Source organism: Hippocampus guttulatus, chromosome 3, assembly GCF_054856545.1.
Source record: "Hippocampus guttulatus isolate MCC_2025c chromosome 3, RoL_Hgut_1.0, whole genome shotgun sequence".
Classification (NCBI taxonomy): Eukaryota; Metazoa; Chordata; class Actinopteri; order Syngnathiformes; family Syngnathidae; genus Hippocampus; species Hippocampus guttulatus.
Window position 1 is genome coordinate 11,637,712 of NC_141263.1, and position 23,224 is coordinate 11,660,935.

The window sequence follows — 23,224 nt, forward strand, 5'->3', positions numbered from 1 at the left end:
GGGAGGGAAAGTTTCTCATGACACTCATTCTGGTTGTATCTTGCAATTATAAACTCACACAGGTCACGGCAGAATGTACATGACACCTGCACAATCTATCAAAATCCAGAAGTAGCAAAAACATTCGAACTACCACTTAAATTTTGTGTAAGTGAAAATAAATATATTGTAAATTTGACACAAATTATAGAAGAGTGTGATGAATTCATTCATTTTCCGATCTGCTTTATCCTCACAAGGGTCACTGGGGGTGCTGGAGCATATGCAAGCTGTTTTCAGGCAGGAGGCGGGGGACACCCTGAGCTGGTTGCAAGCAAATTGCAGGACAGATATAGACAAACACAAAACTGGGCCGCCCGAGTGCTACTAATAAGCCTGCTTAATTTGAATGATTTAAAAAATCCTCACTGTTTAGAAAGCTTGGTGGTGGCAAAGCTCCCGAGGTGGGTGAGATCTGCCTCGATTTCTGACTCTGGATGTTGTGGGGCTTGCATGGACATTAGGGGCAATGCCTTTGGATTGGCAAATTGTGGTGGTGCTCACCCTTTTTAAGAAGGTGGACTACAGGGGAATGCTATTCCTCAGCCCCCCCCTGGAAAAAGTCTATTCAGGGGTGCTGGAATGGAGGGCCCACCAGGGAGTCGGATCTCAGATTCAGGAGGAACAATGTGGCTTTCATCTTGGCCATGGAACAGTGGCCCAGCTCTACACGCCCAACAGGGTCCACATGGGTGCATGGGAGTTTGCCCAACAAGTCTACATGTGTTTTGTGCACCTGGAGAAGGTGTTCAACCGCATCCCTCGGGAGTTCTGTGGGAGGTGCTTTGGGAGTGGGGAGTACCAAACCCCTTGATATGGGCTGTTTGTTCCCTGTAAGACCAAAGTCTGAGTTTGGCCCGCACTGCCAGAAGCAAGTCGGATTCATTTCCAATGAGGGTTACACTTTGCTAAGGCTGCCCTTTGTCACCGATTCTGTTCATCACCTTTATGAACAGAATTTCTCGGTTGAGCGGGTCCAGGGTGGGGGTCTCAGTGTCACGTCTCTACTTTTTGCAGATGATGTCGTACTGTTGGTTTCATCAAGCCCCGATCTACAACACTCATTGGAGCGGCTCGCAGGCATGTGTGAAATGGTTGGCATGAAAATCACTACAGGTGCCTCCAAATCTAAGACCATGGTCCTCAGTCAGAAAAGGGTGGAGTTCCCCTCTCTAGGTCGGGAATGAGATCCTGACCCAAGTGGAGGAGTTCCAGTAACTTGGGGTCTTGTTCAGAAATGAGGCCAGGATGGAGCGGCAGATTGGCAGACAGATCGGTGTTGTGTCTGCAGTGATGTGAACTCTTCATTGGTGAAGAAGGAGCTAAGCCCAAAGGCAAAGCTCTCGATTTACATTCCTATTCTCACCTATGGTCACAAGCTGTGGTGCGTGTGTGCCAAAAGAAGGAAATCCCGGATACAATCGGCCGAAATGAGTCACCTTCGCAGTGCGAGTTGGCTCTTCCTTACAGATATGGTGAGATTTATTCATCCAGGAGGGGCTCAGAGTACAGCCGTTGTTCCTCCGGAGAGACGATGCTTCCCAGCTGGCCTTGGGAATGGCTTGGGAGATATATATTAGTAAATAAATTATAATAAAACAACTTTATTTCATAACTGTTTTTAAAAAAAAATTAAGAAAAAAATATTTAATTAAAATTATTTAATTTTGACATTTGTCTTTTTTTTTTTTTTTTGTAAATGGCAAACAAATGTATCTTCTTTTGTATTTAATTTAATTTCATAAACTCTCTGGGATTGGCTGGCAACCAGTTCACGGTGTACTCGGCCTCGTGCCCGAAGTCAGATGTGGGATAGGCTCGCGCAACCCTCGCAAGGATAAAGTGGTTCAGAAAATGGATGAATGGATCATAAACTTGATCACCTTTTTAACACACTCTCATTTCAAGTTCCAAATTGCACACAATTTGTTGACTTTGGTAATGAGATGAATGTCGGGAAAGAGTAACTGCAGTTGAGTGACAAAGTCTTTGTTGTTAGAAGGAAAAGTGTCTCTGTTATGTCGAGTATCAATCAGCCACCGCCCACTCTTGTCCAAGAATGTGCCGTGTTTAAATGGCCCACTGTGTGCTGAGACCCTGATATGATGGTGGTGTTCCACATGATGTCGGAGACCCAGATTGTTTAGCATGATTAAGCGATGCGCCTTGTGAGCAGATGTTAATCTAACCTCATCTCTGGGCTCTGTATTGTGGTAAACCGCATCCCCCTGTCTTGAGGGGTCAACGAGCACATTTAACAGCATACTGTAAATTATGGATGTGCCAACAAGAAGTAAATATATTTATACATAGCATTGACATAACATCAAAATAAATAAGGGGATATAATGGTCAGTATTAAACTACTATCGAATGGAGCTAAGGAAATGTAGGTTAACCACAAAGGCTTTGTTTGATTTTTTTATTTTTATTTTTGGTGCTGTTTAACATTTTTCAACTATTTCCTCTTTCCGTGCGTATAAAATATCCATCAATCCATTTCCTTTAGCGCTGATGTTGACTGGGATCAATTGTGAGCTAAGCCTATCCCAGATGACTTTAGGAGAGAGGTACAAGGTTTGAAGCCTTCACATTCTAGTTACTTTGCACCACAATAAAAATGTTTACAGCCAGTGAACACCCACTAGTGGCACGGTAAGGGGAATAATTGATGCCCCCCACCAAGGTCAAGAGTATATGCCACAAGTAGTGACAAAGCACTACTTTTGTCCAAATGAAATTCCTCAGATCACTCCAACATGGTTACTTGGCACCAATGCATTGGGAAAAAAAGTCACTGTCATAACAATAATGCATCTGTTTATCATTTGAAATATAAAGACTTTCGTCCTTGTCTGGAGCAACAAAGCCTGACATCATAGCTTGTGTTTGGAAGAAGATAAGAGAGACAGCTGCACCTCAGGAAGGGTGGAGGTGGGGGCAGAGCAAAACATTCACTATGTACTGTACTTGTGTTGACTTTTTTTTAAACCTTTTTAGAGTAGCTACACTTCATGGATAAACCTTTTCAGTTCATCATCTAATATAGCAGACTTCCATCTTCTATAGCGCTTGTCCTCACCGGAGTCGAGGGTGAGCTGAAGCACATTCACACAAATAAAAAGGTTTATTTTCTGTCATTTCCCCTTATCCTTCCAGCGGCTACTGGCGAGGCGTCTCAATACTTTTGTCCACATTATGAATCTCCTTGCAGTGCACGCATATAAAAGACGTGCACCTTACCTAGATAAGCACGCGATCACAGTGTGTTATGCTTGCTCTTTTATTTGTTTTTTGTTCATTTTGCCCCCAGCCTCGATTGCCTGGGAGCACCGTGAATGAAAGGCAACAAAGAAGAGAGCTCTGATGTGTGCACACATGTGCGGGAGGGATTCAAGCTGGTCAACAACTGTCTATCAGTGACCCACAGCTTCAGGCAAGAACAACAACAACTCTGCTCCACAGAATGCAGGACCTGGAATGAACTGTAATCTTACACTTGAAGCCATCTCTTCATATGTGTATATGGACAAGAGTGCTTTGACTTTAGTAGAAAACGCGTGTGATCGCATTTGTGAATGAAGCATTGGTTTTCTTAAACCCTTCAACTGCTGTTTGATTCAAATTTCACCAGTTGTAACATTTGACGGCAAGACATGACTGCATGACTCCAGATGCAGTGGGGGCTATCTATCTATACCGCCTCCCTCCATCCAAAATGCTGTGTTACATTTACATCAGATGAAACAAGAAACCTACCAGAAAGTTCAACTTCCCTTGGGTCAGTTCATAGAATATTTTACCAAAAGTCTTTGGATTCATTCATATGTTGTTTTGCAGGGTCAGGGTTTGGGGTTAGGGTTAGAGGGTTAGGATTAGGGCAGTGTTTTTCAAACTTTTTTGAGCCAAGGCACACTTCTTTCATTGAAAAAATCTCGCAGCACACGACAAGCTGAAAATGTGAAAAAAAACCCCGCAACAATTAACGTGTTATATTGTTACTATAACCGTTTTTAACATTGAAGAATGACGTTATATCAGCTCGAATTGGAATCAAATGAACACGAAGAAAAAAGTATTTTATCGTCTTTAACATTTATTGTTTCACCGTCGTCCTGCATTCATACGTCACAAATTCGCTTGTCTCTCGTCTAAACACAAGGCAATTGGCTAGCTGTTGCTGCTCCCTAGCGGTATTGGAGGGGACTCCACGATTACTTTCTGGACAGGTGCACCGCTGGACGGAACCAGCGGTGCACCTGTCACTCATTACAATATACCATTTACGGTTGTAGTAGCCCTGGTCCCAAGTCGATTGCGGGTGTTACGGGGGGGTAAGGCTATGCACGTTATTCATATCATATATTTTTGTGTTTGTGTACACTGCATCCTATCAGTTTCAGTGTCACAACAAAGTATTTAAAAAATAAAAGAAACTAATAAAAGCAGGTCACCTTTAACCTCCGGTGGCGCGTGACCTCCATCATCGGAAGTTGTTAGCGGTCAGCAGTCTGTGCTTGTAGCTTGCAATCAAAGCTGTTGTGATACATTTTTTTTTTTAAATTGTTCTCATTCAGTTTCTTTCATGTACGAGTGCATGGGCGCATGCAGTAACGGTCGATCGCAGAGGTTGGTTGGCTTGAAAAGTACATGTTAGGAACCCCAGATTTAAGGGCTACCAAACTGGCAAGCCGCTGTTGGATTCTTCCACATCTTGCTCATATAATTGTCTCAAGTGTTGAATATTATCAAGTTTCTATCTCATTCACGGCATATATTTTGGTGCGTCGTTTCTGCATTTTCATAGTGTTTATGTTGTTGAAGCTTATTCTCGGTTTTCTATCTTTCGTGGTTTGGCTTTCCTCTTGTCCTTTCACATCAAGCTATTTCCGTTTATATTACCCTTGCCTTTTTCAAGCATTTTTGGTTTGACTTATTTTAGCGTCATTTGTTGTACGTCGTCGGTCTTGCGTATTTTTGTATCAATCAAATATTTTTGTTTTGAAGCAAACCAGAGAACTGCGTACGTTTGAGGTATCTCGAACCATCGACAGGTTAACACAGCATTAGAGAGATCATGCACACTCAACATCAGTAACAGACGTCAGAGGGGGCCTTGATACCCGCGCCAGAGCTGCACCTTTAAAATACTTTCACTTAAAGATTAAGGAGTAATCATGTATTTATTCATGTCAGAAAGGCTATTATTACATTTTGAAATTATATTTCGTTCAGAATTTGATATCGGTGATTATGAGGAGATTCTTGACATGGCTCAATATACTGTATGTGTGCATGGAAAATGAAAAGTTAAAAGATGAGGCATTTAGTTATGACGGAAATGCACAGAGTCCCTTCGGTTCAAGTGGTATGACATTTCAGGATCCTGCATTTATTATAGTTTAATTGGAACAGGAAGTAGCCGATTTTTCACCGTCAAGGAGAATGCATCAAGGCCTCCGGCAACTATGCAGACTTGTCATTTTCCTACAGAAATGTCACTTTTATGGCCCAAATCGAAGCAATGGAAACAGGTCATTGTCACAGTTGGTGGATGGAGGCTGCAAAGATGTGACAAGGACGAGGGCTGCAGGGGTGGGAGGTGGGGGGGGGGTGTTGTAGTGGCGGGGGGCGGGGACGCCTTGCTGGAGGAGAGGTCATGAACTGACTTGTGAAAAAGTCTGCCGCTTTAACACATTGATTACTGATGTAAATCATTGATCATCATCAGGAGCACACTGACAGAAGTGAAATGCCAGTCAAAGTCCTTTCAGTTTAATTGAAAACGGTGGTTTCCGGTTCCAACTTGTCCTATTCATTTAGACTGAAACCAAACTTCACTCGACTTGAACTGAATCAAAAACCGAGAGTTTACATGAAACAGCACCTTGAGGTTTCAAGAAAACTACACTGTTGAAAATGGGTAAATGGTGCTCAGTGGTAGTTGCTGGGAGAATGGGCAATGCCTTTACAGACTGCTTTTGAATTTTGGAAAAAAAATAATAAAACAGAAGGAAGGACAGAGAAGGGAATGAAGATGAAAGGAATGAAAAATAAAGACAATGAACTAGTCCATAAGGGAAGTATGAAAGAAAAATGAAATTAAACCAGATTCAATCCTGGAAAGCAAAGGAAATGGACAGCCAGATTTGCATGTGTGCCTCACACTTCTAGGTTTTGGTTTGAATCTCCAATCAGAAGCAAAAAAGTAACGAGGAAGGACAAAGAGGTGCAGTTTGAAAGGGACAGAAGTAAATATCAAAAGAAGATGAAGAAGGCGGTCTTAAATAAATAAGAAAATTATTATATGTTGTGCTATGACTGAATATGTACAGTATGTGAGTGCTGCGTGAGTGTGTGTGTGTGCGTGTGTGTGTCTGCCCACGGCGATGCTCTAGAATGGACTGTGCTGAATATAAATCAGGTGACTGAACAGGCGGGGGCTTCTTCACAGACAAGCCCAGAAGATTGTGTCATGCCCACTCCAACATAACTGACACATACACACACATGTACGCATCCCACTTGGCGAGCAACACAACAGGCACTGTAGTTACCAGCCAGCCTTTACAGAGCCCGGACTGACTGACTGACTCGCCTCTTTGGAGTGCTCATCTTATCCGTGCAAGGAAGGACTACCGGTACTTATTTTTTGTGAAATCCACTGTGGTGGTTGTAAATATTTTCCAAGTGGTAGACCGCTGATGCTGAGGTGTATGGGTGACTCCAAGAGAAGAGCAGGTGACGCAGTAACCATGTGGATCCCGATCCCCAGCATGACTCGTCCTCAGCGGCTGGTGCTGTATGGGACATGTGCACTGGCATTATTAAACTCTGTGGGCCTTTTAATGCTTCTGATCCAGCAGAATCAACAACACATCCTCCTGGAGCAGGCGGGAGACAGGCTGACTCAGGTGGAGCAGAGCTCAGTGGTGGAGTTTCTCCAGGAGGTGCCCAGAGAACGAGCTGAGAGGAATGTGGGTAAACCGCAGTATCAATACTCCAGAAACAAGAGGAGTGATGCACTTGAGCTGGATGAGGGGCAGGAGAAGACGTTAGAGGTGACGCAAGAGAAGGAGATAGGGACGGATGAGGAGCAGGAGGTAGAGCGAGAGGTGGAGAAGGAGCTCGACCGTCAAGAAGATGTGGAGACCGAGCAGCAGGAGGTCAGCCTGGAAGTCGGAGAGGAAACTGAGATGAAACCAAAGCACAATCGGAAATACAAGCACCGTCATAATCATCGTTACCACAAGCAAGACGTGCACGATGATATGATGATGATGCTCACTTATTCCATGGTGCCGGTAAGATGACATCCAACTGGATGGATGGATAGATAGATAGATAAACACAGGCATGTATTCTTTATCTTCTGCAAAAAAGGCTAATATTACTGCAGCTTACTGAGTCAGTTGTGATACTGTTCTTCGTATGTCTCTGTGTGCATGATACTGCCACCTAGTGGGCAAGGAGTGCACTCCACAAAGAGCAGCACATTGTCCATTGAATTGAAGCAGCAAAATGTGGTATAAACTAACTGTTTAATTATTTACTTTCGATTTCATTGTGTTATGAGGTTATGGTTTTATGAAGTACAGTACAGTATGTTATTTTTTGGAATTAAAAACACTTTTTTGGAGGTGAGGATGGAACATATTAATGGCATTTTCATTCGTGTCAATGGAAAAATAGCATTTTGAGTTTTGAGCAAGGGCAAAGCCAGAAATTTTATAGAGGGGTGGCCAAAGTGATACACCACCTCAGTGAGGGGTGGCTGTGCTTGCGTCCTTTTTTTCCTTTTTTTTTTTACTTCAAATACAGAAAATCTAGCCCATCAAATTAATCAATTTTTTAGCCAAACCTCTTAATCCATTTTAAAAATGGAATGGGGCAGCAGATATTTTAATTCCACATTTGTGACAACATGGTACATTGTGTTAAAATTATAAATGCGTTTAAAATGCTCTTTTTTTTCCAGATTAAATTGTTGGTCGACATTTGTAACAGCACCAAAGGAGTCTGCCTCGCTGGTACTGTCTGATCTACACGTGCATGTTTTAGATTCGCCTTCATATTTATTAATGCTCCTCAATTATCTCTCACAGGGCCCCCAGGACCACCTGGTATGTGACAATCAATCTCGCCATTATGTTCTGTAAATTGTGTATTCTCGCTCCAGTTCAGAGCCTACCAATTTTTTGTGTTATTGTAGGTTTGCCCGGTGCAGACGGCATGCCTGGCATTAATGGGACGGATGGCATTCCTGGGCTGAACGGGCTTCCTGGAGCTGATGGTAAACGAGGAAAAAGGGGTAAGGATGAGGTGGTACTGTGGTACACTTTACGAGGCTTATTCACATTTCCCACAATTATCATGTCACTTTTCACTCACACTTGATCACTGCTTAGCGATGTTTTGCGAGCACAAGCTATGCAAAGCTAAGTTCGATGGAGAAGCTTTGACAAGTTTAACCGGTCATGACAATTTAGTGAACTTTCCAGTTCATGGGATGTTTTTAGAGTTGTGTTGAGTGCATGAACACAGTTATGGTTGTCACCTACAGGACTGCCTGGTGAAAAAGGAGAACCGGGGGATAAGGGAGAGCAAGGAGAGCAAGGGCCCCCCGGAGAAGATGGCCAACCAACCAATGATGTCATCATCAAGGGTGAGTCGCGACGGGCTGTTCTCACTCGGATAAGAATGACCCATGAGGCTTTTATTTTTGTTCAGGCCCCCCTGGCCCTCCTGGACCCCCTGGACCTGTGGGGCCCCCTGGACCTGCAGGACCTCAGGGACCCCCAAGAATGAGGCACCATAGAGCCCACCTACAAGCGGCTCAGACCATGGGTGAGGGACAAGAGATAGATGGGGGGGGGGAAGAAAATTGTAGGGTGTGTGAAACAGCTATTGGGAATTTGAAGTAACTTTCTTTAATTCCTCTCTTTAATGCCTTTTCCAGAACCATTATATTCAATTCCAAATGATGAGACCTTGTTTGTGAAGATAGCTGGGAAACTTCATGAGAAGGCCCCTAAGAGGAATGGTGTGTTCAAAAATTCATTATAGTTAACCCGACAAGATCATGCAAAAAAGTCCTGGCAGGGGAAAAACATCTTGTAACTAGGCAAAGCAATGACATCTCAAACATTTCATACACAGAGTAATTCAATGTGCTTCAGACAACCAAAAGTGTGTCATGTAAAAGCATTAACAAACAGAAATATTATATATATCACACACATAATTGGTCGGTCTGGCCCTACTTATAACTTTCATTTTGTTCTCCCCTTAGAGTGCCTGATAAAGTCTCTGATCAACCCCAGAAATGTGACAAAGATGGAGAGCACATTTGGCACATGGATGAAGGACACTGCCGTGCTCAATGACGAACGCGTATGGGTGGCGGAGCACTTTTCGGGTTTGTTGACGGGCATCACGCTGTAGAACAGATATGCTTTGAAGGAGGAATGAGATGTCTTTGCTCACAGGTCGTCTGCTGAGGGAGTATCAGAGCATTGCGGCATTGCAATCCAACAGCAGTGAGATTGTGAATGTTCGAAAGTTCTACCAGGGGTGTGGTCACACAGTGCACGGTGGCTACTTCTACTATCAGATTGCTGGCACGTCCAGCATTGCCAGGTAAGCAATACCACACAAACTCATGGACAGCCATTTTCACCTTTATTCCACACCCTTGATTTACTAATTGGCTCGGTGTCCTCACCAGTAAGACAATTCAGCGCACTACAATAACTTTGTAGTACCGTTTTTCCCGCTACATCTCCCACTCTGTTACAAAAGACAATTCTGATGTTGTAGTACTGTACGCTCTTTGTTTTTACTTGTAGGAAAACTTTGGCATACAGGTAAGAGAACTGCATTTTACTAGTGAGGCAAAGGTATGCCAAAGTGCAACAGGTGAGGACAAAGAGCGTACTAATATATGTACCTTATGTTGATGGTCATGGGAAGTAGAACTTTGAAGTATTAGAATGACTAAGGTGCACTAGTAGAACGACAGTGTCTTACAAGTAATGCCCCCCTCCCCCCAACTATTGTTTCATATTCCTGCACACATTGTTGGTGAAACCTGGCTTTCCTGGATGACAACTACATTACTCGTGATGCATAACTACCAGTGAACATTTTCGTACTACAGGTTCAGAATCTAGTGCATGCCACATGCCGACTAGTCGGTCATGTGCATAATGTTTCAGTGGCTTAAACCTTTCTCCAGTACAGTTAAGTTGGGGGATGGCTTGACTCGAGTGAGACTCAAGTCGCTATATTCGGGGCTTGCAATTTGCTTGCAGAAAACTTGGGAACACCTTAACTTGAATTGGGACTTGGTAATTGACTCGACTTGAACTGCATGACAAGTCATCGTTTTGATAGTGTGAAATCTGCATTTTACGAAGGAAAGCAAGAAAGACAGAAGAAGAATGTTTTTGTTTCCTTCACGCCAATGTGACAAACCGATCGTCATTTTTTGGTCGTGAGCATGTCCGCCATATTTGATGTGGCAACGCCACCGTAAACACGTCGACTTAACTCAACATTAAACAACTGACAACTTACAAAGGGCAAAAGGTGAATACATCTCAGTCACCCATAGACAGGCACTTATTCGATTTGTTTAAGGGATAGCCACCAGAACCCCCCCCCCCCCCCAAAACATACTGTATGTAGTTTTTAAATCTGATGATCATACATGTTTACACCCACATTCAACATATTTCAATATTTATCACATTAACAGTGTGCCACTCAATGAAGTGTGGACATTCAACAAGTTGAATTTCATTTCACTTTTAGAGATGTAAAGGTTCACTTAATTTTTAGAGTTCAGTGAAAAACAATATCGTCACTCCAATCAATGTTGTGACTGAGCAAGATTGTGTGACTTGACGTTCGACTTGCTTAAACAAAGTAACGACTCGACTTTGAAATTTGGTGGTGACTAGACTTGACTTGCTTCCTTTTTTTCCACAGTGACTAGAGACTTAAAGGTTGCTGCTTAAGACTTGAATGTAATGTGACTGCTTCCCATCTCTGAGATGTACTGTATTCATACTGTATTTAGGAATAGAATCTTTGCCTCGTTATTGATTAAGATTTATGGGTACTGTACTAGCTCTACTGTATATTTTTCTTGTAAATTTTGGTGGTAGCTAAATATTAATTAAGGTTTTACTTGGTGTTAAAAAAAAAGAGGTACTGATTTAGTTCTTTAATGCAAATAACTGGCGTGTTGTGTTTTGTGACAGATTTGACTTGGACACTAAGAAGCTCCTCACACTCACTATAGATGACGCTCTCTATCACAACCGTGCCTATCTGCTGCATAATTCCAAGACCTATTTCAAAATGGCGGCGGACGAGAACGGCCTGTGGTTGATCTACGCCTCCAACTTGGACGAGAGCATCGTGGTGGCCCAATTGGACCAAAAGACTTTCTCCATCACCTCCTATATAAACACCACCTATCCACGCACTAAGGCCGGCAACGCCTTCATCGCCTGCGGCGTTCTGTATGTCACGGACACCAAGGACGCCAGAGTCACTTTTGCGTATGACCTGCTGAAGGGTAAACCGGTTAATGTAACCTTTGACCTGAGGCCTCCAGGTGGAGTGTTGGCAATGCTCTCCTACAGCCCCAAGGACAGACACCTGTATGTGTGGGACAACAACTACGTCAAACTCTACGTGGTCCATTTCATCTCTGATGAGTGATGACTGATAATCAAACTCTAGATTAAAAAAAATATATGTCCAAGCACATAGTTAGCTCTTAGACCAGGGATTCTCAAAGTGTACGCAAAAAGGGTCAATCACTGAAAAGTACAAACTATACATATTGCGGCAGTGGCATAAACTTCCAGTGTACAGTGGATTAAGCATGAAATGACAGTGGTGCCTTGAGATACGATGCATCATTCAGCAGACTTTTTTTTTTGCTTTGACTAGCAAACAAATATTTCATACATCCCTGCTAAAAACAACAACAACACCATACATTAGCATGGTTTTGTTGTGATTTCGTGGTGACCGGCAGCAAAAGTAAAACGGCCGAGATTCAAACAGCCAAACTTTTGGTCACTGGGCAACTTACTCCGAACTAGCCCACAGCCGCCCAACAGATAAGTGTGGCTCAGTTGATAAGGGAGGGTTACCCAGTGTCCGAAGTTTCAGATGTTTGAATCTGGACTTTTGCTGACGGTCTTGCTAGTGACACCAGTAAGACCAAGATACTGCTGTTGCGCTGCTAGACACTGGTGACACCGGCAAGACCAGCATGAAAACACAACAAAACCATGCTGGTCTACGCAGTTTTGTATTTATTTATTGAAAAATGGGACAAGTGCTGTATATTTGAAGGTTGCTGTCAAACTAAACATAAAACAAAGAGATTTGTACCTTGTGTATTTAAAACAACCACGTTTGCCCAAGTCTGCTAGCTTAATGCTAACACATAGGCTAAATCAGGGATCTCCAAGTCTGGTCCTCATGAGCCCCTCTGCTTAACACCCTCCGTTTGCTGCTGCGCGCGAGAGGATTACTGAGAGGAAACTAACGACCAGGGATGCCTCCAGGATTTTCTACTCTCCCGGGGCTAAAGGGGGGTTTGACTGATACAAAGGGGAGGGGGGCAATTTGTAAATATATTGTAATATTGGGACACCAAGTACAATGTTGGAGGAGCTAAATTGGGGTTGCACAGATTTCTGATGAGGCTACAGCACCACCCAGTCCTGCTGTAGCGTCATCCCTGCTCGCGACAGAGACATTCCCAAGATTGACTGCATTGCACTGCTGAACTGTTTATTGAATGCCCAATTGTTGGCTAACTATTCGCACACACCCACACATACACAACTTCCAGGTAAATTGATCAAAGGATCAAAGGAAATTGATCACCTGCCTCCACACACACACACACACACACACACACACACACACACACACACACACACAAACACCAAATATCTACCTGACACATACTAAAATATTATTCAGTGCAGTTTTCCTTATTAGAAACACATTACAAAATGATTACACATCTCTTTGGAAAGGCAAAAGTAGATTTGAGGGTGGTTACGGAATGAATTCAACACCATCCTTTTTAAGTCCAGTGCATTTGCATTTAATTTTTCACTATTTAGGGTACATCTTAAGTGGATCGTACTTTATGTGAAGTTTTCCCCCTGTGTTTAAGAGCAGCGTTAAGGTTAAAACTGTAAATAATTTGCCGTACGATAATAGAGAAAACACTATTTAGCAATAAAACCTCTGCCTCATTTTATCAACATTTAGTACTACTAGCTACTGTGTTTTAATGTTGGTCATTAAGTTGGTACTTGATATAAAATGTTCAAGAACCACTGCATTAGAGAACAATTATCAGGATTTGTGTAATTAGAAAAAAAGTGCTGTTCGTTATATCCCATTTGCAATGTTTATTAATGTGTCTTTCTGGAGTTCCTAACATTTTCACAACTTCTATCAAACAAAATATCATTTGTACCAACTTTTTTTAAGCTATGAGTTGATATAACATTTGTAGGATTTTATCTAAGTGTATGTGATCTCTTTATATCCTGTACATATTATGCAATAGAAGCAGAAGCCAGGGACATGAAGAAAAAGGAAGAACTAATGACAACAGTGCTAAATCACCAGATGAAATAAAAATAATTTATTCACTTTACAAAGGTAAATCTCACATCATGACCTTCTTTCTGGCATCAGTGCCTTTGCAAGCACCTGCCCGTGATACTTGTTTGTGTTGCCGTGCATGCACACACACTAATACACACTGATGCACACACACACACACACACACACACACACACCAGACACCAGTAGGGTTAGTGGTAGAACATATACAATACATATTGTGGGCAAAAGTATAGGGACAGAAACATAAAATTTGTTTCATAAATAACTTCCATACACCTAACAAAAGCTACAACTAATTCAGCCGATATGATACAAACCAAAAAAAAAAAAAAAGAAATGCTTTCATGTTAGATGTTTTATATATATATATATATATAGGAGAGAGAGAGATTGTATACTTCTATAATTTATATATTAAAACTATTTCAAACATTTGACTACTAGGCCAAATAAGCCAGACATTCATTTGTATTTAACAGTTTCTTCTTCCGTAATCTATTTGAAATAAATCCTTTTAGTGTCTCCAGAATGTGAGTGCAAGTATCTTATTTTTTCTGGTCGAACAATAAAAACAACTAGCAAGGTATCACACACTTACAGACAAATAGACTTATGTTGCACGTGTCCCAGTCAAGTCAGATACAGTAAAACCCCTTACATTCCTAAAATAAAAGGCATTTAGTTCCAGTTTTCAACACAGGAATTGTCAATCCAACAAACACATCAATAAATAATAAAATTCAATTATCAAAAACAAACAAACCCTAAAACACAATTTATCTTCTTGTGCAAAAAATATCAGAAGTGAACTTTTGTTTCCGCTGTGGGTGAATGATGATGTGTGGGGGTGTCAGACGGATGAAAACATTGAAATCACAGTCACAAGAATACATCATCTTCCCAACGGGAATGTTTAAGCAGTGAAGCTGCCACACAAACAGGCATTTGTGGGCAGGTGGTCGGGCACACACTGCACAGTCAACACACGCACACACACACACACACACAAGGCCAGACCAGGACAAGTCAGTGTCCGTGAAAGTGTGTGTGTGGGGGGGGGGGGGGGGGGGGGGGGGATCACTACAGGAGCAATGCAGCATCAACTCTTCCATAAGGGCTGAGAAAAGCCAGGCATAAAGGAGGGAGGAGTGGGGTGGGGGAGAAAAAGAAAACAAAAAGTCCAACGAGTTGAATCACACTTTGGATACCACTGACTGAATAACAAACCACAGTGCCGGTTACAGTAGATGCTAAGAGAGTTCAGCTGTGGGCACAAAATGACGACAGTTACATACGTTTTAAAAGTTTTGCCAGAGTACTTTTACAGAGCACTGTCAATAGACCTGTGATTGCACCGCGGAACGAGAACAGGACATGCATAGCTTCCCTATGGACACGCTCTAAGAGTAGAGAGTCTTCAATAAAAGAACAAGAAATCTAGCTTTAAAATCAAGGATGTTACCTTATGCTTGAAACTTCTGCTTGTTGCCTTTGGGGAAAACACACATTTGCAGCTCCGTTTATAACTCAGAGGTGGACTTCTGAACACTTGAAAAGATACCCGGAGTACGGCAAGCTTTTGACCAGCTCATCTATTAATGCCTCGTGAGTGTTGTATAAGCGTTTGTGATTTTTTTTTTTACGAGTTCCTCTTCGGACCTTCAAAAGTGGAAGAAAATTACAGTACATCGACCAAGCTGCTGGGGATGTTGTAGCGGTCTGGGAGGACCCTCATCTTCAGGGTGCCGTCCGCCCCACAGGTGAAGATGCGATTCCCGGGACGCGTTTCCACCTGCATGACGCCGGCGCCGATGTTGCGGAAGATGGACTGTTTGGCGTGCTCACTGCCAAAGGAGTGCATGAGCCCGTGGCCAGCGAGCTTCCACACCTGGTGAAAGACGACGGAACAGTCCGCTAGGGCTGCAGCTATCAAATGTATTTTGGTATTCAGATATACGAGTGAAATTTTAAATTGAATAGTCGCATATTAGAATATACAGTATATACAGTACATATACTGTATATTTTTTTTCTTTTTGCCCCCCCCCCCCCCCCCCACCACTGAGTAATAAAGGGCCAACTGGTTTTGATGCTTTAACATTTCATACTTCAATTTAAATGGTGCATAGCAGTACACTATTTGCCGCTCTAGAAACAGTGGGAATTCAAATAAAACTCTCCATATAAATTTTGGTCTATGAGACAAGTGACATCAGAAGCAGAGGCGGTCATTTAGTGGTAACTGAACATTAATTTGGGACAACGTTGTATTGCTGTCGTCCGAAGCAACAGTTTGTGAGCGCAATATATGACCCCCCCCCCCCCCCCACCAGCCCAAAAAAAAGTCTGGAAAACGACTTGTCAAGGCTGAAGACAGAAAAAAAAATACCTCAAGCATTTTTTGAACCAAGGTACTCAAATGACTCAAGGAGCTTTTTCACAACAGTCCATACAATTAGGCAATTTTCCTCATTGAAAAGAATTGAGATGCAAATCATGTGTTACGCCCACCCCCAAAACCCCACGTTATTTCTCAAGAAAAATGGCACTGTACTGTGAACATCTACAGTATATTCCTGGTCCAGCATTTATAAATGTGCTGATTTATGTTTTTTCAAGCCTTGCTTTAGGGTGACATTTGTGAATTTCTGTTATTTGCGGTATATAGATGTTTGGCAGACAGTATTCCTCTTTTCAATTGAGTGGGTGGATTTATTCCAGGAAATTCTATTAATTTATTCCCCAAAGTCTAATATTCATTTCATTGAATTTCTCTTATTGTGTCCCTTATGTGTTTTAGAGTCGTCTGTGTTGCAACGTCACTCTAATTTGCCTAAGGCCTTCAGAATCAATACTGTAGTTCTCAAATATATAATTTAAACTATACAAACAATGCATCTGTTTCTTATACCAATAAGATTTCTAAGGCTAGCAAGCCGATTGTTTAATCGGATCACCACCTGTTACCGCCAACTTCGACGAGCAAAGTATATCCAGAGTGATCTGCAAACACTCCATTTTGAAATCAGCATGTCATTTTGTTTGTTTATAATGTCATGCTGTGATATAATTACTGATTCTGCACTCTTGCAAATGATGTACATGGCACAGTTGTGTGCTGTTATATTGCGTTTCTCATCTATAATTGCTAAATAATGGTGGATTAAGTTAGGTAAGGCCACATTGAAGAACCGGGTACCAAATGCAGCTTCCGCAACTAGCGGCTTCCAGATAAAATGCTTAGTGTGGTCATTATCCATTGTATCATGTGTGGGATATCTGTGTTTTTGGAGAGGAGCGTTGGTGTCTCACCTTCATATTTCCCTCTGCGGAGCCGGTGACAAAGAAGTCCTCGAAGGCGTCCAGGGCCAGCGCCTTGATGGCGGAGTCGTGGGCTTGGAAAGTGTGGAGCAGCTGTCTCTGGCGAATGTCAAACACACACACGAAGCCCTTTCTGCCTCCAGTGATCAGCAGCTGCTGTTTAGGAGCGTACTGCAGCACAGTGGCCCCGTTCTCATGACATGGGAATGCTAAAGGGACGTAAAGGACCAAATATCGACGTCGTTAGAGGAGAATTTAACAGATGGGGGAATGCGAGGGGAATGATGCATGGCTTTCTTACCGTGGACCATGGTATTGCTGGGTGAAATCAGAGTGTCCCACAGACAAACATTTCTGTGGAAACCCAAGATCAGTTGTGCCACCGTGTACCAAAAAGGAAAAGAGCGGTGATGTTGAGACCAAGACTCGATGCTCACCTGTTATCATTGGACTGTCCGGCTGTGGCGATGAGGCTCGAAGATGTGATGAAGGCAAAATCGCCACAGGTCTTTGTGTGGCACTGCCAACTCTGCAGGCGAGATCAGACAAAAAAGGATGCTGTTCAAGAGTCTATCAGGCCTTCTTCGATTTTACGGCCTTTTCATTATGCTTGTGAGCAGTTTTGGCCATCGAGAAAAATGTCGTTTAAAGTTAAGAAGTGGAAGATGCCTCCTCGATTGGCTGTAAAAAGTCTGTTAACTGCAAGCAATATATTGGCTCACCCCCACTCACCCATTTTTAATATGCTTCTATTTATATTTTATATTGATATTTATTTATATACTTTTTGTCTTCTACTTTCTGCCTTTCATAATTTTGCTGCTGTAAATTGGGAATTTCTCTATTGTGAGACAAATAAAGGTTTTCTTATCTTCTCTTATACAGTGTAGTATTAGTACTTATTAGTACTTATACAGTACAGTGTGTTTTGACAGCTGGCACAGGAAGATTCTGCTTCTGAAAAAAACCCCTTAGTTCTTCTCTATGATCAACAGAGGTTATCACGTCTTCTTCAAATCAAAACTGGTTCATCCATTGTCTCCATTCGAGTGCAGTGAGCAATTCATAAATGAAGGATATTACAAGATATTGCTCCCCTGTTCAAAAATTGAAACACAAAGTCCTCAGACAAAGAACATACTAAACATTTTAAGTGTTGTGTCGAGAACAAAACCCTTTTTACCCAAATTGGACAACTCCATCCAACAAACAACAACGAATTTAAAACAAATATATTGTTTGCATGGTCTTTAATTGGCCAAAAATGGCAACAATCGAGCCAAAGGGTACGATTTATCATATTTAATCAGTACGTTATATTTGAAGTGCTGAAGCTGGAAATGTTGAATTCAACAAAAACACATAACTTTGGGAAATGCCCTTACATTTACAGTACATTAACAAACGACAATGGTTCCTCCCTCCCACAAAACAAAAAAAAAAAAAAAGAAAAGAAGAAGAAAAATAAAAACAGGAAGCGTGGTGGATAGAAATGGCCAGCACAAAGCCTCAAGGGTTAAAAAGTAATTGGGCAGATGGGAGGTGAACTCACCAGGTAAGGTTTGGGGTTGGAGGACGTCTGGTTGACTTGCCAGAGACTGAGAAATCCCTCTCCGTCAGCGACTCCGCACTAGAGCAATCAGAGCAACCTCATCAGACAGACAAAACAAAGGGAATGATGTCACGTGTGAGTGTGCATGCGGGTTGCGTGTACCTTGTTGCCCTGGGAGTTGAAATAGAGTCGAGTGACACGGGCGTTGCCTGCTTGTCTGAAGCAGATGAGCTGCTGAGGTCTGTTCCATTCAAACATTCTCACACTGCCATCCTGGGCTCCCGTCATGTCTGAGACAAACACAAACACATGCATATGGCTTCTTGAATCAATGTCAAGTACTTTTGGAATGCCTGAATATTTGACACACCCCTGTTCATTTCTCGGGTTTTTGTGGGGGTGGTGGGGGGGGGGGGGATAGACCAAGACAATTGCTTTTAAAATTGTTTTTCCAGCAATGACCTATAGTCTGCACAACTACATCGAAAAAAAAAGTGCCAATACATTTAATCTGTGCTTGTAGGCTTGACTTGACTGACTTCCCTTTTCAACAGAAGCCTGAAGGTTAGTTATACTTTGACTGCTATTGTGAACTGCTCATAATTTCCTCTACCTTCTCTAAGGTTCCAGTTCTAGCTGAAGAAAAACAGCCCCAAAGTCTGATGCTGGAACCACCATGCTTGAATATAGGTAAGGTGTTTTTTTTTTTTTTTTTTTGATTTGTTGTGTTTGCACCAAATACAAAAAATTTAAAAAATGCTTCGGCTTTGCCTTGGCACCATTGTGTGGCACCGAGGTCCCAAGGAACTTTAAGAAAAGGAATTGAACAGATTCTTTTTGACTAATCTTGTGCTATTCCCCGATCTTGTGGTATTTATAGGCAATCACAAATCTTTTGAGAGGCCCGTCAAATACTTGCAAGTTTTTGCTATTCACGGCAGGGCTTGCTTTCTATCCCCTGCAAATAGTGGGGGGAAACAGTACAGTGATTCGTAGAAAATCGACACATTTCTAATTACATGAATGAACTTGCCTGTAACAAAAAGAAAAGATTTATTTATTTTAAATAACACATTTTGAGGAGAGGACATCCACAGCATGTTGCATTAGAACCACATGTGAGGTTTATATGACTATACTACAAATACTGTACTCAAGTCTTAGGCATCATTAGATTTGATCAGTTCCATAGCGTATAAATCGAATCTCATTCAGTCGAGAGCATCTCCACCAAGGCCAAGCTGTTCACAGTTTTTATCCTACAGTACCAGTATGTCCAATTCTAACAGCTTATGTTGTGGTTGACTGAGATGACAACACAGTGGTAGGGGAGCCATCGTGATTCTGAACCAAGCAGGTGCTGGCAATTGTATGGAATTTTATTTCTACTGTTTAAGCTACGAAAGCATTGTGACAGCACAGTGAAAAAGATACTTACAATACTGATATATGGGGTGGGACGTCATTCTCTTGACATTATTAAGATTCCGCTTCATGATCTGGAAAAGGTGGTTGACAAATCAATGCAGAATGACAGACAGGTTGAAACCCGCAGCTTACGAGCTTTTTTTTTTTCTCCCCATCTTGCAATCTGCATCATAGAGCACACGTTTATCAACACGGTGGGAACAGGGAGAACCCGGGCCGCATGTAAGCGTGACGCAAAGCTGCACCTTGGGTACACGGCTGTGAGAGTGGCCGCTATCCGTGTCCATCTCAGCCATGCAAACACACTCGATGCCTATATCAGCCTCCACAGACTCAGCAGGCCAGCTGTTTAGGCGGCACAGCTGAGTTTTCCTCCACATTGATAAGAATTAAAAATACAAACTTCTCAAACAGTACACTTGCCATAGAGGAGTGAAACTATATTCCTCTGAAGTTGACACCATCTATGGAAAGCTGTTTTAAGCAGTGATTCAATATCCTTGATATCAATATTAAGTTCCATTCTTATAATTCATGGCACTGGGAGAATGACTAGGGCCTACTATTTTAATGATTTTGTCTTATTTGTAAATTCTTTTCCATGACTTCTGTCATTTTTGGCCTACTAGTATTCATTTAAACCTTACTAGTAAACTGCTGTACTGCACTAGTAATACTAAGCATAAAAGGCATGTGTCATGCACTTGCAGCCTCTGGGACCTACGAGTAGCAAAATGCTCACTCATAGTTTTGCTGTACTATGAACATGTGGTGTCCTAGTAGTCTGGAGAAATATCATACAGCAGTCGACAAATGTTACTAGTAATACACAGTTGTTCTGGTACTGTTGCAGTACAATGGACTTTAAGACAGATATGACGATATTAAATAAATCCTCAAAGGGCATTACTTATTCATTTATTATTCATGTTTTGACATCCTGTGCTCAATTTTTCCTCACTAGTAACATGTAGTTGTTCTGCTCGTATGCCTACTAGAGCGGACAAAGAGCGTACTTGTACATGGACAAAGCAGTTATTCAACACCAAACTTCAGGTTTATGTACCAGTAAGCTCGTCATCAGAAGTGGGATTTTGGCATGTTGCTAGTTAGAGAAATATAAGCATTAGTTGAAAACTCTGCACAACTAGTGACTTAAAATTCTACTAATTAACATCTAGTGTTGAACTAGAAGTAGTTGTGGTGTACAGATGTCAACTAGTGCACAGTTTAGACTCACTCGTGCAGTACATGTAGTTGTCCTACTAGTGTGAAATAGACATAATACCGTAGAGGGGGAAAAAAATCTACTAATTCATTGAATTGACCTTAGGATGGATGTCAAGGATGTCGAATAAATGCTTGGCTCTCCCCAGCCATCTTTATGTGTGGAGTAAATCCATTCTATGGCATACTTAATGGAATACACAAGGGTCTGTTGTCTCTTGCCTCAGAGGTAAACTCAAGATTCCCCCTGGTGGCAATGATTGAGAACTCCCTGTACATACCATTCTGGGTTTTAATCGCCTGCCCTGTGCGCAGCTGTCACAACCACACTGTTCTCTGTGGCGTGCCTACATGTAAGCCAACCACCTTGCGCAGTCCAAAAATATGTGTAAGAGGATCATTCTTACTTATCCATAGATGTGAATGTGAGTTCAAACGAGGTTGGGATTTATAAACGGCATTTAAAAAAATGAATGGTTGCGTGTATATGAGTATGCGTGCAGGAGCCTTTACCACGCTGGCTCCAATGCTGGTCTGCCCACTGCCCAGCCACGGCATGGATGCCGAGACAGGGATCTGCGGTGGCGCAAAGGGACCAGAGCTGGCCTGGGCAATGTTGGTGTGAGATGATTTGTAGTCGATGTCGTCAGAGCTGTCGAAACATTGCATACTTTTACAATTGTAACATGACCAAGTCGTTACTGCAAAAAGCAATAATCTAAGTCGTTTTAAGAAAACATCAGGAGAGATCAGACCTGCGTGACTCCTTATCAAAGTCCTCTCCGATCCAAGTGTAGGGTTGAACAGCCACCAGTGTTGACACATCCACTTCCTGGACATCATGGGTGGAGGCCAGCACTATTTCATTTGAGTTTGCCTGGCAAAGCATGTGAGCAGGTTGGAGAGAGACAAGGATGGAGGGAACCATACAATTAAGGTTTTTCTCATTTCCAAGAAACATTGCCAAAAGCAGAAGCACCAATTATTACAAGTACTCTACTTGGAGCCACTTTATTCAAAACTTTCAATGGTGTGTGTTGATGGGTTTTTTTTCAGGCTTTCTTGAATCAGATCTTACATTTTCAGCTGTTATTCTTTTTGTATGTCAAATCATTTATAAATTATGACATTGGACCATTGCCAGGTATTGTTTATTGTTTCATCTCATCGCTCAAAACTTGGGACTGTAAACTAATGTAGCCAAAACCTATTCAGCACATTACTTCCCACTTATCTCTATTTTCAAGAACCCTAATAATTTACAGTGATATCCAAACAAATGGGCCTGATGAAGTCGGATCAGTGGAGCCTTGATGGCATATTTCCCCAATATAAACTAAGGAGAACCAAAATTCACCCAGGATTACCTTGTTGAGTGCAAATGCCATAATTATGTCAGACTCCTTGTGAATGATTTTTGCTTTGCCTCCTGGATAGCCCAGATCTGCCTCTACCTGGATACATCAAGAGAGCAAACAAAAACAAGGTTCAACAGTGGATATTTAGAGGCCTTTTAACACAAACAGTTAGTTAAGTAAGTAAGAAAGATGGAGAAACCCCACACAGTTTCAGCCATTGGAGTAATTTATAAACACTGTACATTATATGAAGGCAGCATTGGAAGAGCTGAGTTCACAAGAAATGAGTAGTTTGAGAAAAATCTGACAGACGTATCAGAGGTGGACGGATAGAGCGAGAATTGACTGTCACTGTCAAATCAATCACAGCCCTGACAGTGAGCATGCAAGTTAGTCAATATACTTTGTGTGCCAGGTGGGTTAGAAGGAAGCTTCAATGCTGTTAAACCCAAACAAGTGTAAAACATAAGGGGCATCCATCTGTTATTGGTAGGGATTGGATGGGACGTTATGACAGTGAAAAGCATACACATCCCTGTCGGGGAAAAAGATTAGCCTCGACGAGACTGTATGCTGGAATAACTGACAACAGTCATCATCAAGCCAAGCTGGAGAGGAG

General features: G+C 42.1%; 2 protein-coding genes across 6 annotated transcripts in view; one reads left to right on the forward strand and one right to left on the reverse strand.

Moving 5' to 3' along the window:
• Positions 1 to 6,440: 6,440 nt before the first annotated feature.
• On the forward strand, positions 6,441 to 12,994 carry gldn (gliomedin). The gene is made up of 10 exons (XM_086106785.1): positions 6,441 to 7,343; positions 8,018 to 8,069; positions 8,145 to 8,162; positions 8,252 to 8,350; positions 8,603 to 8,704; positions 8,770 to 8,886; positions 8,999 to 9,082; positions 9,332 to 9,457; positions 9,528 to 9,678; positions 11,307 to 12,994. Exons 1-10 carry the CDS (start codon positions 6,744 to 6,746, stop codon positions 11,770 to 11,772), a joined length of 1,815 nt encoding a protein of 604 aa, XP_085962911.1. The 5' UTR covers positions 6,441 to 6,743; the 3' UTR covers positions 11,773 to 12,994.
• Positions 12,995 to 13,715: 721 nt separating this feature from the next.
• The window catches only part of dmxl2 (Dmx-like 2), a 38,362-nt gene continuing 28,853 nt past the window's right edge, over positions 13,716 to 23,224 (reverse strand). For all 5 annotated transcript variants that reach the window (XM_086106780.1, XM_086106782.1, XM_086106781.1 and 2 more), the window contains 10 exons: positions 22,615 to 22,701; positions 22,003 to 22,124; positions 21,761 to 21,899; positions 20,031 to 20,091; positions 18,755 to 18,882; positions 18,593 to 18,670; positions 17,478 to 17,569; positions 17,342 to 17,394; positions 17,032 to 17,249; positions 13,716 to 15,607 (listed from right to left, as the gene is read on the reverse strand). In XM_086106780.1, coding sequence (XP_085962906.1) covers positions 15,398 to 15,607; positions 17,032 to 17,249; positions 17,342 to 17,394; positions 17,478 to 17,569; positions 18,593 to 18,670; positions 18,755 to 18,882; positions 20,031 to 20,091; positions 21,761 to 21,899; positions 22,003 to 22,124; positions 22,615 to 22,701 — 1,188 coding nt within the window. In that variant the 3' untranslated portion in view covers positions 13,716 to 15,397. The remainder of the gene's footprint in view (positions 15,608 to 17,031; positions 17,250 to 17,341; positions 17,395 to 17,477; positions 17,570 to 18,592; positions 18,671 to 18,754; positions 18,883 to 20,030; positions 20,092 to 21,760; positions 21,900 to 22,002; positions 22,125 to 22,614; positions 22,702 to 23,224) is intronic.

Coding starts and splice junctions, on each gene's coding strand:
- gldn (XM_086106785.1), top strand. CDS start 6,744: ATGCTGAGGTGTATGGGTGACTCCAAGAGAAGAGCAGGTGACGCAGTA. Junction 8,887..8,998: donor ACAAGCGGCTCAGACCATGG/GTGAGGGACAAG, acceptor TGCCTTTTCCAG/AACCATTATATTCAATTCCA. Junction 9,679..11,306: donor GGCACGTCCAGCATTGCCAG/GTAAGCAATACC, acceptor GTTTTGTGACAG/ATTTGACTTGGACACTAAGA.